The sequence below is a fragment of the Cottoperca gobio genome, chromosome 23 (assembly GCF_900634415.1).
Source record: "Cottoperca gobio chromosome 23, fCotGob3.1, whole genome shotgun sequence".
Taxonomy (NCBI): domain Eukaryota; kingdom Metazoa; phylum Chordata; class Actinopteri; order Perciformes; family Bovichtidae; genus Cottoperca; species Cottoperca gobio.
In genome coordinates this window covers 8,953,905-8,970,342 of record NC_041377.1, presented here as the reverse complement: position 1 = coordinate 8,970,342, position 16,438 = coordinate 8,953,905, and the positions used below count along the sequence as shown (strand labels likewise).

The following is a 16,438-nucleotide window of genomic DNA, read 5'->3' as shown; positions in this document are numbered from 1 at the left end:
CGAGTCTGTCTCCAACCAGAGAGATTTACTGTGTGTTTACGAGCTCACTGCCTTTTGTCTTCATCAGCTAATAAACCAGCCTTCAAACACACACACACACACACACACACACACACACACACACACACACACACACTGCCTGTGGAACAGATGCAAAGCACTTCAAGGCCTCCCAAGCTTCGAGTGGTAAATATTTGAAAACAGATTGAGCCTTCTTGAGAAGTCTCTTGGTGAAAATGTCTGTTATCATACAAATATTGTTGATCACACATCATGTGCGCTGCAGGCGGAGGATTGTGGAGACGATCCCTTCTCTGAGATCTCCTCCGTCCCACACACACCTTCCTGATGCTCCGTACTGACGGCTATAGGAATGAGCTCAGACGCTGCGCCGCACATGTCTCTCCACATACCAACTTCCGAGAGTTTATGTGGTATAATCAAACAAGCTAGCACCCAGGCACACATGTGTGTGTGTGTGTGTGTGTGTGTGGGATGGGAATATGGAAGCCCACATGTGAGGGTGTGAGAATGTGTGTGGTGTTGTGAAGGCTGGGAGTGTGTGAGGCAGATGGAGAGGCTCCGTGTCGGACTTCTTGTCCCACTGCGCTCCCCGTTGATACAACCAGTGTAAACACATCAGTGTGGAGAGAAAGTGACAGCAGGGACGTCTCTGCAGCGACTGTTGAGGAGCCCTTGAGCAAAGTGGTTGATGAGCAGTGCAGCTGCTCCGAGGCTGCAGAGGAGATGTGCAGTCTGCACCACGAGAAGCAGCCTGTGCAATCAGGGAACTTTGAATGGCCATCAGTGTTCTGCTCACTCTTCTTCTGTGGTTTCTGCTGTCACCTGCTCAACAAGTCCTAATAAAGTGAGTACAGGTGCGTCTGTGAGCAGCACCGGGGAGGAAAGTGCTTTTTAAGAGAACAAATACAGATTGAAGCAGAAGATGTGGTTCGATCAAATATGTTGGGATTATTGGAAATAATGTTTTTTCAATAATTATTTACTTTTGGACCAACGACAGACGAGGTCAGAGTGCTGCGGCGCTGTGTGGGGGGAGAGAGGAGAAGGTGCACACAATGTTTCTGTACGTTATTCATAATTATAATGTTAACATTGTGATGAAGCTCCAGCATTATACGCTGTATGATACGACTGATCCTCCTGGTTCTACAAGGTGTCCCTCTAATGAAGAGACACAGGGACACAGAGAGTTACAGCGTGAATTATTGTTGCCTGCTGTACGTCTGCAGGACTTTCCTGTCCTGACCTTTGACCTCACCGTTAAAGACCTCCTGAGGTGCGTTGGCGGCTGGACTCTAAAGAAGCCTCCAGTTAGCCGCCGTCAAGAATGTGAATGTGCGTGTGAGAGAGAAGAAAAGCTTATTGACCAACAGAGTTCGTCTGTTTTCTGTGTGTGTGTGTGTGTGTGTGTGTGTGTGTGTGTGTGTGTGTGTGTGTGTGTGTGTGTGTGTGTGTGTGTGTGTGTGTGTGACAAAGGGCGGCTGCCCGGGGTATGCAGGTGGCGACACACTGCGGTCAGTATGTCACACAGCCGGGTCCCGGGGTCGAGCGGGGGTCGGGTAATAACCACACAATGATGTGCTTTATGGGTAATAACGCCGACCGTCTCCCTGTCTCCCTGTCTCCCCCCCCCCCCCCCCCCCCCCCGAGACATTTAGGCTTATTGAATGTTGAGTATCGTCACATTCTTGCTGTGTCTGTCCTTTGTGCTGACTCTCTGCCGTCTTGTCGACAGATCGAGAATGTGGACGCCTGCCTCAGTTTCCTGGACGCCAGAGGAGTGAATGTACAAGGGCTCTCAGCAGAAGGTAAGAAGAATGAACAATACACTTCTGATTAAACTCCTGAACAGCAGCAGATCTTCATGTTGTATTTCTCATTCTAGACCTGGGAAATGCATTTTTGTGCTGCCCCCTCAGGAAGGGAAGCATGTCTCCATGTCTTCACTGCTGTGAAGCCTGTTTCCAAGACGTTTATACTTCACAGCAATGGAATGTACCACGTTGGTATCATGACAGGGTGCGCAGTTCATCTCCAGCTTTCACTATGGCAGCGCAGACGATCATTAGGGCATCAAAGTGGATTGTGGGATAAGAACTGCAGCGAGGGAATCGCCCCCCGACCATCAGGGTACGCAGCACGCAAAGTCTGCAGCAGTGCTTTGTGCTGAATCTCTGGCGCATTGAATGAGGATCGCCTCACAAGGCCGCGGATATAATTAGTTTAGTGACAAACTGTCTGTTCTGAGATTGTAGAAGGAAGCTGAAGTTCGTAAATGATTCTAACTGCAGTCAGTTGGTTCACTGCATGCAAAGAGCTTAATGTTGTTACGGGATACACACCTCATGCTGCATGTAGCTTTGCATTGTGTCCCGACCTGAAGCACCTGACTGAAGTCAGCACACAACTGTAGCTCGCACGTCCCAATCTGGAGAGTAAATACATGTCCTTCTTTGAGACCCCTTAACTCCATAATGTTAACTTTTCCTGATGCGTTCCGCCTCGTTTGCTCCACACAGACTGTTTACCTGCATTTAAGCAAAGCAGGCTCAAACCTGATTGGTCAATACTACAAACGGGCTACAGAGGAAACTCTTAAACGTGTCCCGTTCGCCACACGTTCTGCATTCAAATGCAGATTTCTGAAATGAAGAAGAAGTAAACTGATTCTGTCTGATTGTGTTCCAGCAGAAAGTGTTCAGCTGTTGTTTACCTCTGTGTTGGGCCAGCTCCCATGTTGTCCCTGCTCCACTTTAAACATTAAAGAGGTGTGTGTCCTTGACCTCCAGCACCAGAAATAGTCTGAGACGAGCTGACACACTGACCGACAGTTTTAACTCTGTGCCCCCCCCCCCCCCCCCCCCGCCTGCCCTAAAAACAGTAGTGACTCGCTGGGCTGGAATTTCAAAGTGTGTCTGTAAATATCTGTCGGGTTACTGTGTCCATCAGTGTTGCTGCTGCATTTCATCAGTCAGTGCGTCGTGTTCTGTGACTCCACATGTGTGTGTTAGACGGCCATGTTAGTCCTCTCATGTCTAATTGAATCAACCCGGGGCTTTCCAGATTCTGTGGGCTGGCATATACAGTCTTATTATCTTTTACAAGGCGTGGGATTTAAACACAAAGCAGCATGATTTTTCCTGGGAGAGCCTACTTATTGTAATAACCTCTCCAGGAGTCCTCGTGCGTTTCTCTGGTGGGAAGCTGTAAACCGAACTCCTGATGTTAAAGAGTTGAGTTCCGCTCAGATGTTTCCGCTCATGGAGGTTAACGGCCGAAATGTAAACAATGCAAGAAAAGAAGAAGATAATGCTGGTGAGGAGTTGTCGTTGTGAAGCTATATCTCCAGCGCAGCAGACTGTGACTCTGCTGCTCCACCAACAAACACATTCGACCCTTTAGCACAGATATCAGATCCAACAACAACAAAGGATTTACTCCTTGACATGTGATGATGATCCTTGGAAAAGAAAAGGCCAACAGGAGCTTTAGTGATGTCCAGCTATCCTTCTCTGTATCACAACTTCTCCCAGAACTCTCAGAAAGTTACAACGGGTAAAAGATGTGACTTGGTGAGAGTTTTACAATAGATTCAGAAGCAGAATCGTATCGCTCCTTCTGGAAGAACACGTCAGTGTGGAGCTCTTTGGTCTGTGTTGCCAGTGAAAGTGTTTAAAGTTTTAAAGTCTCTTCATGCTGCAGTAGAAAATCCCTTTTCATGCATAAATCCAGCATGTGTCCTACTTTACAGCTGCAGATCGTTCTTCAAACATCGTGCAGCAAAAATAATGACCAGATAAGCCAGCAGAGAACAAGCCTGATGCATTATATGAAGTGTAATTGTTTTTAAAGCAACACCATGAAGTTCATATTGAACATCTGGAACACTAGAGACGTATTGTGATTTCACCCCGTCACTGAGTCAACGGTATTTAATCAAGACTTCAATCTTTACCTAAAAGTAACCAGCAGAGTCAAAGTGCTGATGTTCTTCTGATGAGAGCAACATGTGTTTAACAACATGTCATGAGCAGTAACATGTGCAACAGGAGACGCTGCAGGAGGGAGCGCTGTTAGAGGACGTGGTGTCCGGGTTGATCCGTCTCCATCAGATGCTTTTAGGACTTTACTCGTACTCGTGTAACGTTGTTGCACCTCTCTCTGTGTTGTTGAGTGAGACACTGATGTGTTCTTCAGCTGACCCTGACCTCGAGGCGTCTTTAGCATTTATCAATTCCATCAGTTCCAGTCCAGCGGCTCTTTGGGCGGCTGAATCTGCAACATTGTCTCCCACAGCACAGAAGCGCTGCTGTTCAGACTCTCTAAGGCCCGGTGGAGATGATCTCCTCTGGGTGTTAGGAGAACACCCCCAAGAGATTCATCTTCTCCAGGGAGCGTGCTGAAGCTGTGGACGGTTGGGGAGAGTGTGTGAGCCTCATTAGAAAGCTCTGCGTCAGCCGCTCTCTGAGTTTTCATCTGAAAAGTCCATTTCACAAATGGGTGCGTTGCCACAGAGATCAATTCTTCTTCTCTGAGTGCTGAATCCTCTCGGCTGTGAGTGAAGGAGGCGGAGAGACGTCGCGTCAGAGATGTTGAGGATACGATGAACGCTCCACACAAAGTTACTCTTTGATTAGAGGCTGTGTCTGCTATAATCTAATATTCTAATACATTACTCTTACCTCCTTTGATGATGATGATGATGATGATGATGATGATGTTACTTTGTTGTCAGATCAAGTCACAGAATCAGAGAAGACACGTTGTTCAAGGGTTGACTTGCACGTTCGAGCAGATCTGTATTTGCTGGAGCAGTTTTGAGTGTAGCAGTGGACACACACACACACACACACACACACACACACACACACACACACACACACACACACACATACACACACACACTAATACTATGCAGTGTTACAATACTGGAGAAGAATCAGCATCACAAGTAAACTACAAACGTCTATAGTGTATATATGTTATTTATATAAAGTACATTTATATTTTAAGTACTTTATTTTATATTTATGCATCAGCACCACGACACTTTTAAATATTTATGACCACTTACTCAGTCACTTTTACAGTAAGCCAGGATAAACGAAACATGTACATTGTATAGCTCGAAATGACAATAAAGTTTTTTTGATTTGATACTCGCCCCAAAATCTTTGTTTTACTCTTATTTGTTGACTTTTTTATATGATTTGACCTTTGTCGATAACGATCCACAGAAGGGTGTCACTGCCCAACGCCAGCTGTAAACACACCGTCAGTTCCTGATTGAACAGCAGAACTGAACTGGAAGTTTGTCATGAATTTCTGCTGATAATAGTAATTATACTAGTTATTTATGACACAATGATCGCAGACCTACTTGCGGCGGCTGTATTGTACTTGTGACGTCATCGCCCGAACATTGCCGAAGTGGATGCTCCGATTGTTGTTAGCGGAAGTTGTTATGCTGTTATGATCGTGATTTATTACGAATACATCAATGTTAAAAATATATATATATGGCACATTTCACAATAGATATGCAACCTCTATCATATACCAAGGCCAATAACACGGACGAAATATCATTTCGTAGGCCCTTTAAACACCAGCTGTGTGTGCAGACGCTTCAGTTTGGATCTATCACAACTGCTTCTTCTTCCCTCCTGCTGAATACAATTAAGTGACAGTAAATGCTAAACCTGCACATTATACACAGTACAGTTACAGCCAGGGCTTAATCTCTCTTATAAAACTCACAGCAGCTGCACTTGAGCTCTATCCCCAAGTGACTTCTTTCAAAAATTCCACACATGTTCACTTACAGTGTTTGAAAGATACAATAAATGGTCTGGAACGTTTAGCGTCACATGATACTGCTTCGGTTCTAGACGAATGAAAAACAAAAGTTGGACAATTTTTACATGTAAAAATGTTTTTATTTTAAGTAAAAGTCGCGGAGGGCAGATGCAGGGTCCAGCTGTGGACAGCAGTAAGACTTGGTGATGATGGTGCAGCAGCTCTGTAAGAACCACAGCATCACGCAGACGCTCACGTTTCTCTTCTGTTTTGTTCCTCCAGAGATCAGGAATGGAAACCTAAAGAGCATCCTGGGCCTCTTCTTCATCCTCTCGCGCTACAAGCAGCAGCAGCAGCAGCAGCAGCAGTACTATCAGTCCCTGGTGGAGCTCAGCCAGCAGACCAGCAGCACCGCGTCGTCCGCCGGCAGCCTCAAGACTCAAGACATGCAGTCCAGGTACGGCACACATGCAGTCGTCTCTGCAGCTTGGTGTTGTTTGGGGCTCAGATGTAGGTCAGAGGTCGCAGGAGCAAGATAATGTCACCGCTTTGAATTAGTGAAGCAATTCTTTTTTCAGATCTTTGCTGGAATCGAGGTCGACTGATTTACCGCTTTTAGACTGTTAATTAGGTCCAGCTAGAGCTTTTATAAACAGGAATGTGTTGGATTTGCCCGCCTGTCAGTGCGATGTGAAGAACAGCCTTCATGGGGAATGTTTCTCATTAGAGCTTCTGCTGCGTCGGCTCCACGAGGACGTCTCCACAGGGAAGAGTCCAGCTGGCCGACACGTGTTGAAATGACATGTCTAATGTAGCCGTAGCCTCAGAATGCATTTGCTCATTTACTTTCAGGTTGAGATACACACACGCATACATAGAGCATTGATAAGACTCATGTTAAATATGAAGCAACAGCCTGTTGTGTGCTGTGTCTGACGCTTCTTCAATGGTTGAGATGCACTGTTTACAGAATGCAGAAGTTTATGAGGTTATAATATCAAGACGTGCCTCGTACAGTGTTGGCAGCTCAGCAGGCCGGACCCTGTGATGTAAATAGACGGAGCTTCTAAAGGAAGGCCTGACATGCCACAGTGTGTGTGTGTGTGTGTGTGTGTGTGTGTGTGTGTGTGTGTGTGTGTGTGTGTGTGTGTGTGTGTGTGTGTGTGTGAGTAAGATGATATCCTCGAGTGCTTTAGCCTCATTCTGTGTGGACGAGTTCGGAGGTGGTAGCGATGGGGTCAGTGTATCGTGTGTGTGTATATGTATGGGGGGTTATTAGGGGCACAGCTGCTTCCCATTCCCACACTCCCCCCCCCCGCAACACAACAGGTGGAGAATGATCTCACACACACACACACACTCACTGCTGCATCAGTTAGTGATAAAGCCATTACAGAAGTGTCTGATAGCTGGTTGGAGGATATTAGAGGTTTTGGATCATTTCATTTCCAAACAGCCCTCTGCCTCGCCGTGCACGGTCCCACTACTGTCTCCGTCTCTTGGCTGATGAATGAATCATTTCTGAATCGTGAAGGTCACAGTGGAGGTCAGAGGATCAGTCCATGTCTGTCAGTGAGACATTCGTCAGGCTGACTTTGAAAAGTGTATTAAATGATGCAGACGAGCGATGCACATGTATACTTCACTCAAGGTAAAGATGATATCGCTTTAACCAACAAGCAGATATAGAATATGATGATGTCAGAGTGGAATAAGATGTGAAATAGAGGATAACAAACCTAATGATGCTTTGTTGTGATGCACTTCTCTTCTCTCAGAACACGGTGAAGTTCACAGTAAAGGAAGTGAATGACTCTTTGTCTTTGTGTCAGGAGCATCGTAAGAGGTTAAGGGACGATGTTTGGTGCTTGTCTCACCTGCACGGTGTGAAAGTGTGAAGCAGCTTCTACCTGCTTCTACACTCCGAGGATGTTTCTGAGCTTTGTATTCTCTGCAGCTTTCAAATCCTTTTAAAGATGTGTAACATTCCTTTGTTCCAGGCTGCGTGCCTGCTGCTGTGCAGACTCCTCTTCCTCTTCTCCGTCCTCTGAAAACACTGAAATCTAATTAAATGTGTTCATAAAAAGCTTTTTAAATTGTAATTCTCCAGTGATGAACTCCTGTAAGCCGGTCGACCCTGAAGATTAACTCGTCTGAGGAACTTCATCAAATATAAGATAAGAAGAAGAATGGATGATTTAAATGACATTGTTAAGCTTTTTGAATTATCAAATCATCCGTCTCACAGATAGACAGACGGAGACACACACACACACACACACACACACACTCACACACTCTCACACACACACTCACACACACTCTCACACACATTTGGTCGACATCTACAGTTGTGGTATGAGGAGCTTTCTATAGACAACACCTGCTGTGTGTGTGTGTGTGTGTGTGTGTGTGTGTGTGTGTGTGTGTGTGTGTGTGTGTGTGTGTCCGTGTGTGTCTGTGTGTGTGTGTGTGTGTGTCCGAGGGGAAGTCCCCATTGGACAGAGAGCGACAGCCCGGAGCCACGGGCTCTAGATTAGACAGAGGAGCCCGGCCTCTTTAAATCACCATGTCCCGGGGCGAGCAGGTTGACCCCCTGGTCTGCCGCTCCTCACGCTTGCCCACCGCCGTCTCTCGCGACAGGAAGAGCCGTTTGCCTTATGGGAGAGCCACCAGCCCGGCCAAGCCCGACTCGTCTCCGAGGTACAGTTTCAGCTTGTGTGGGAACAGAGTTTGGATCTTTCTGGGACACATGGTGATGTGAGGAGGATGGATTAATGTCAGTGGCATCATGAACTGGTAAATGGTTTGCTTCCACTTCCTGTTTGTTATAGACTCTCATGTCATGTTGTTGAGCTTTCTATTATAAATTGATATTACATAGACACGGAGAGATCTTTGTCATTAGAGTGCAAGAAGAAGTCTTTGTTAGCCTTGTTTGATGAGAGGAGTACTACACAATAAAAGCCCATAGTATTTACTGCATAACGAGCATCAGGTCAGATGACCTGCTGCCAGCACGCCGGCCTGCACACCCTCTCGGGTCTGAAGCCATCAGTCTGTGTCTGCGGCTACGATCAAGCGAGAAACTGATATTATTCACTTTTAATACAGCGAAGCATTTGATATCACATGTGCACCACAGTGTCGTGGACTATTAAACGGAGGCCCTGCTGATGTATGTTGGGTTGGATCAACAGTGACAGACTGCCCCCCCCCCCCCCCCCCCCAGTCCTAGATCCTGCCTTTATGTGTTCTGGTGTCTATTTTTCCACATTGGAAAGATCTTAAATGCTGTGGGTTGGATAAGCGCTCCAGGCTGGCGACTCCGTACCATTGCCTTCATGTTTCATTGCGTTTTATAAAGCTTGGGGGAGGGGAGGGGGGGGAGGGGGGGTTCAGGATGGGTCTTGTGGTGGAAAAATGCACCACAGCACCACTGACTTTTCTTTTTACTGTCATATACAACTGTGGGCTCTGCACTTACATAACCTTCTCTCAGATGTCTGCAGCCCACACAACCTGAATACCAACAAGCGAAGGACAAAAGCTTCACTTACAGAAACATTTAAACTCTTGTTTCCACTGAAGAACTATGTGGAGAGCGACAGGCTCCATTAATCTCTGTGTAAGCTCGTCTGTGGGCCGAGCACGAAGCATACTGTGCATGGGGTGGGCTGGGGGGAACATTTAGTGTCACGTATCATATACTGGAGTTCATTAATAACGTGTTACCAAGGTGCTGGCCACTATAATGGGAAACTGCCCTGAACTTGTCTCCCTCTGTTCGGCTGTCTGCTCCGGGGCTCATTAGCATAACGCCGCATCAGGAGAGCTTGCAAGGTCAATTAGAGCTGTAGAGTGACTCGGCAGCGACGACCACAGAGCGTCTGCAAGAGAAGAGACTCGTCCGGAGGGAGAGGTGTGAGTAGAGAAAGGTGTGTACGTGGGAACCCAGAGACTGCTAATTAAAATGTCGCTCTCCACCTTCAGATATCCTTACTGTTCACAGCTCGACCTCTCGGAACAAAGCGTTAAATATCACACTGTCGCTCTGTGACTGTCCTGTTATTGCACTTCTGCATACGAGGATATGAAGCTTGAAGAAGAGGTTCCCAAAGTGTTCACCAGCAACAGATTTATATGAAAGTCCTTGCCAGTACTTGTCCTCAACACTATTCCTTATAATACTGATTCTTAAATATCACACTTCATATATGTGTGTATGCTTCCACTAAGCCGTACTGTGACTTGTACTGTCGGTTCTCTTCTCAACTTCCCTTTGGCTCACAGTAACAGCTGAATGCATGAAATGCTTAAATGTCAGTCAGTTGGCATTTGCATATATTCAGTATCATGCAAAGAGAACGGCACACTTAAAGCAGAGCAAAGAATAAGACGTGATGAGTGCAGTGCGTCACTCACCAGTATAGTTTGTGTATTGTCTATATAACGGCAGCCCACATCCCAACACAGAGAGCAACTTGTTCCTCGCTGTCAGAAGAGGAGGACGTCTGTTGCTTCCTCCGTGCTCACGCTGAAGCTCAGCTGGTCGCTGTATCGGACAGTTTGCATGAACCGCTGCTGCTCTGTGTCTTCCTGCTCAAAGGGAACTGGCTGGAACATTTGCTCTGCTCAGCCTGTGAAAGGTAAACGTCTGCAATCAGCTGGAACTCTCTATAAACTGATTTATTTGTGTTTTTGAAAGTGGGACTTTGTTAGTTGGTAGAATGTGTAACTCATGTTTGACCCTAGCTGGGAGTACAGTCAGCATCTCACGTTAGTGTGTGAGCACCTGTGCATTGTCTTGTTTCATTTACAGTGGCTGCAGACACCACCTAGCAGACGTTGTGTAAAGTTTGAATTTGGCTTCAGCCTGCTGCGACGCTGCTGCAGTATCACGCTGTTAATATTGTGGTCAAAGAGTCACTCGCTTGTTTAGCAATGAAGCCACACACATTATTGCCCACAGGCATTTAGGCGACTAGTTAAAAACAGAAGATAAGACGAGTTGATAGCGGCTTTGAATGGAGCCTCTGTTCACTCAGCTTACCAGTGAAACACTCACATGGTCTGGAGTCACACAGTTCATGCAGGACATTACACACAGGGATACTCTTCATTGTTTACAGGGTGTACGCATGATGATTAAAGTACGAGTAGCTTAACTGCTTCCTGTCCAACGTGAATGTCTCTGTGGATGACTAACGGTGAGTGGAGGCGAGAGGCTGTGACTGATGCTCAGAGCGTTTCCTCTGCCTCGTGTGTCTGCAGCTTTTCTTCTAACGATGTCACAACCTAATTGATTGTGAACGTTTTTTTTGAGCTGTTTCCTGTCAGCGGCTCTATGAATGGAGTGAGAGATGTTATTGGTCGTACACATGTGGTTATTAACATATGTGAGGCATCATGTGTTCCTCTCTCTCTCTCTCTCTCTCTCTCTCTGATTATCTCTTCTCTCATGTGCTTTATTATATTAAGCCATGGATTAAGAAAAGACGCCGGTCTCATTCCTCCTCTAACTGTGTTAACAGTCTGCCTGTCTTCTTCTCTCTCTTCAGTCTCACTGCACGATATGCAAGTCCTCCGGGCCACAGTGGAATAGGGTCTCCACAGAAGAAAAACACAAGGTAAATATGGCAAATATAAACTTCATATACCTGCTGGATTGTATTAGTGTAGCCGATTCTAAAACTATCTGGAAATAGAAATTGAGGATTTTGAATGTAATCACACACAGCATGTCAGGTGTGATGGTGTTTTCATCAGATCCAGTCTGTCACTGAACTCAGAGGAGAAGAGATGGGTTTTAAGGCGGGACTGGAACAGTGTGAGGGGGTTCCAGAGCCTGGGGGCTGCCACAGAGAAGGCTCTGTCCACAAAGCTGCGCAGGTTGGACTTGGGGTTGGAGAGGAGACCAGCAGAGGTGGGAGGCTGAGTTCTGGACCAGTTGGAGTTTATTGAGGGAGGTTGAGCTGATGCCGTAGAGAAGTGAGTTATAATCAAGGCTGGAGGAGATGAAGGGTCGGATCCTGGCGGTGTTGCGGAGGTGGTAGAAGGAGGTTTTTGACGATTTGGCGGATGTGAGGCTCAAAGGAGAGGATGGGGTCAAGGATCACGCCAAGGTTGTGGAGTGGAGGCGGAAACAGTGGCGCCATCAATTGTGAGTGACAGACTGGAGCCAGTGAGGAGGAGTTTGGTTTTATTGCTGTTCAATTTAAGAAAGTTTTGTTGCATCCAGTTTTTTATTGCAGACAGGCAGGAGTCGATGTGGGAGAGTTATGATCGTGCTATGTTTGTACTGTCTGAATGAGCCCTGAAGGCCGTGTGATGTCCAGACTGTACTCTGAGGGGCAGAAGTGGGAAATGAATCATGAGCTCAATATCCAGTGACTGACGGGCGTGTGTCCGCTCCCCCCCATCCTGTCTGTGGTGCACTTCCCCAAGTCTGTCCTAAAACAAACATCATTGTCCAGAATTTACATCACATTTCCCTTTCAAGCTCCATTTTGCTGATGCATTATCAAACATGTGTTTTGGAAGATGAAAGAATCTTATAATAAAAGGGACTACCTCTGATCTCCATCTGAATTGCCTCAATCTCCCCCCCCCCCCCCCCCCCCCCCCACCTCTGTTTATCTCTCATTTTCTCTTGTCAGGCTTTGCAGCTACACTATTTCTCTCCGAGTGTTTCTCTTTCTGCATCCATTTCCTTTTAGTCAGTTCTCCTCTTTCATGTCTTCTTCATCTTTTAATTGTTCTGTCTCTCACTGTTCCTTCCCTTGTTGATTGTACCTTAGAGCTGAAGGTGTGTGTGTGTGTGTGTGTGTGTGTGTGTGTGTGTGTGTGTGTGTGTGTGTGTGTGTGTATGTGTGTGTGTGTGTGTGTGTTTGTGTGTGTGTATACAGCCTAATATATTCTATTTTGCAAATGTATTAAAAATAAAACATGACATGTACATAATTTCATCATTATGGTCGTATTGTGTGTAGAATGTTGAGAGAATGTGGAAAAAGTGAAGGGGTATGAATACTGTCCAGATGCACTGCGTGTTAAAAGGTTCTCCACGCGTTCACTTCTCTGCTCTCTCCATCACGGGGCTGTTGGTGTCCCAGCTGTGGGCGGAGGACTGTACACCACCTCGTCACACACACCACCTCGTCATACACACACCACCTTGTCACACACACTACCTCGTCACACACACACACCACCTCGTCACACACACCACCTCGTCACACACACACCACCTTGTCACACACACTACCTCGTCACAGAGGAAGGTCTGCTGCTGTCGCCACGCTCGGTTTACAGTCACATGTTTTAGGATCTAAGGATTTCACAGGAACTGAATGTAGGCACATTTCCTGCTTCTCTAACGTCAGCTTTTTTTTTTTCACTTGAGCAAATTTTATTTTTGCACAATTGCTTCTATAAAACAATGTTTTCATTGTTCAGCACATGAACTGACTTATTAGGCAGCTTTGCTCTGACTTCATGCTGTGCAGGTCGCTTAATTGCTGAGTCATGTTCTATTTTTCAAGGGAGAATTTTTGCAATGATACATTACCATTGAAGAGTCTCTGCAATAGTAGAAGTGCTGAATAATTTGTGCGTTGTGTGTTTTTTGTTTGCATCCGAGCATGCAGCGTATGATTAGTTTGATGAGCTCTGCAGCTTAAAGCGTAACTTCACTTCCATCAGATCGTGGAGCTTCATCTTCGTCTGCTGCTGAAGAGTTAAAGAAGTTTAAAGATGCAAAGTGATGCTGTGTGTTATGTGAAGTGCTATAGGAAGGGAAAGGACTTAACTTACTCACAGGATGTGTGGATAGCAGCGTTTGGACTCGTTTTGGTATGAAATAGATTCCAGATCCAACAACGAGCGAGAGGCCAGAAGGCAGATCACCCTCTTTTACTGCTGCTGCTTCCCTGACCTACTTCTTTCAGTCGCTCCCTCCCAACACTGCCACCAGTCATGTGTTCTTATCAGCTGCAGGTTTCCTACCCTCACATACACAACCAGTGTGACGCAGTAAAGTGGACATGACTGGTTTGATCGTGTAGAAGAAGAAGAAGCAGAAAGTGAATGATGGAGAAGTCTGTTCCACATGAAGCTCAGAGCGACTTCTACTTGCTAAAGGAATGAGACAGTTTGGAGATATTTCTTAATAATCAAGGTCGTAATTGCAGCTACAAGTTTGTGTTTTAATGTCGAGACCTTAAAGACAAAATGGAACATATTATTTTTCCCTCTGGGGGTTTTGACCACCAAAGATTTCACCCTTTAAAACAATTTCCCCTCCGACATCTCGGCTCCATCTGTGCACAGACGCGAGTGACATTTTCAGCATGACAAATCGATTATCTTTTTAAAGGACATCACGACAGCTTTCAGGCAGAGAGACAGAAAGACACCAAGCGGTTAGAATCTCTTCCTGTGTTCTTCCTTTTGATGTTGACAAAGACCAGGCGATGAACGGAAACTGTCTGCGCAGCATCTCTTACCTTCACTGCACGTTGTTCCGAGCCGTCTGTCAGCTGTGAGCCGTAGATTCCTCCTGTGTGCAGTTTAGTCACAACATGCAAACAAACTGTCTAAAAATATCTTGATGGAGAAATAAATATGATGATTAGTCCAGATATGAATCAGGAGATGTAAAACTCAATCTTTACAATCAGTTCATAAAAATCACATGAAACTATAATAGTAAAGATTAATAGTAGGAATAAATACAAGTTGTGGTAAATCTTGTTATGATCCTTGAGCCAGATGCCAAATGTGACGGAGAAAGCATCTGGAGAAGTGCATACAAACGTGCAATGTAAAGTTATTGTACAACAACAACAGTTTCTGATGAGATGATTCTCCTAGTGTCCTCGTGGGAGTCGTGAAAATCCTGCAGCTGCAGCGTGTGTGTGTGTGTGTGTGTGTGTGTGTGTGTGTGTGTGTGTGTGTGTGTGTGTGTGTGTGTGTGTGTGTGTACGAATAAACAGCCATCATATGTTCTCCAACGCACCGTCATGAAGCAAACCTTTGTGTCTATATTCTGTCACGTAGTTTCACTCACAGTTCACCTTCTTTCTCCACACAAGGGCACACACACACACACACACACACACACACACACACACACACACACATACACACACTCTCAGCTCTTTTGATCTCTCTTCATCCTACAACACTGACACATACTGAGGTCAGCGTTCACTGCACAGTGGAGTCACTTTGAACTTCAAGTTAAACTTTCTTTGCATGAGTTTGTGTCCTGCGTCTGTGCAGCACAGATTACAGATGAACTTGTGTCCGTCTGAGTCTTGTTTTCAGGTTCTGCAGGGCTTCTCTCCACCAGAACTCACATTTAAAGGAGAAGTTCACATGTTTTTGATGTCCACATGTACATTGAATAAATTATTGGTGGCTGTAATTTCTCTTGAAGGGACTTCTCCTTCTGTTTTGATAATAGATTAATCGTTTAAGTAATCTTTAATACAAAAATGTCTTTAAATTCTGTTTCCAGCCTCTTAAATATGAAGATTTCCCTTTGTTTCGTCTTTATTTCATATCACAGTGAATCTCTTTGGGTTGATTAAGGAACCATTACAGCAAAACGTGTCTTTATTTATCCAAAACCTTTAGAGCTGCTAAATAATGTCGATCTCAGGTGTGTGCAGACAACATTCAGAAGTGACAATGTTTCTGTCCTGTCGACTTATTTCTGCCCCTACTGGACTTTACGATCCACCTTAAACTCAATATGTCATCTTCCTCTCCTGCAGGTTACCCGGCCCCTCCAGAGCTCCTGCTGCTGGCAGCGGGGGCTCCAGAAGTCCGGGCTCGTCCAACCTCAACCGTCGCAGCCAGAGCTTCAACAGCATCGACAAGAGCAAGCCTCTTCAGTATGCCAGCGGCAACGACAGAGGTGAGCACGGCACTGTTCTCAGTACTGCAACACTGTACACACTGTCACACTGTACACACACACTGTCACACTGTACACACTGTACACACTGTCACTCTGTACACACTGTCACACTGTACACACTGTACACACTGTCACACTGTACACACACACTGTCACACTGTACACACTGTACACACTGTCACTCTGTACACACTGTCACACTGTACACACTGTACACACTGTCACACTGTACACACACACTGTACACACTGTCACTCTGTACACACTGTCACTCTGTACACACTGTCACACTGTACACACTGTTACTCTGTACACACTGTCACACTGTACACACTGTCACTCTGTACACACTGTCACACCTGTCACTCTGTACACACTGTCACTCTGTACACACTGTACACACTGTCACACTGTACACACACACTGTCGCACTGTACACACTGTACACACTGTCACACTGTACACACTGTACACACTGTCACACTGTACACATTGTACACACTGTACACACTGTCACACTGTACACACTGTACACACTGTACACACTGTCACTCTGTACACACTGTCACACTGTACACACACACACTGTACACACTGTCACACTGTACACACACACACTGTACACACTGGCACACTGTACACACACACTGTACACACTGTCACACTGTACACACTGTACACACTGTA

General features: G+C 45.8%; 1 protein-coding gene across 4 annotated transcripts in view; it reads left to right on the top strand.

The window, feature by feature from the left end:
• Window positions 1-16,438, top strand: part of nav3 (neuron navigator 3) — a 161,052-nt gene that overhangs the window by 64,139 nt on the left and 80,475 nt on the right. For all 4 annotated transcript variants that reach the window (XM_029462525.1, XM_029462522.1, XM_029462523.1 and 1 more), the window contains exons 4-7: window positions 1,760-1,832; window positions 6,106-6,280; window positions 11,385-11,453; window positions 15,606-15,748. In XM_029462525.1, the coding sequence (XP_029318385.1) occupies window positions 1,760-1,832; window positions 6,106-6,280; window positions 11,385-11,453; window positions 15,606-15,748 (460 nt within the window). The remainder of the gene's footprint in view (window positions 1-1,759; window positions 1,833-6,105; window positions 6,281-11,384; window positions 11,454-15,605; window positions 15,749-16,438) is intronic.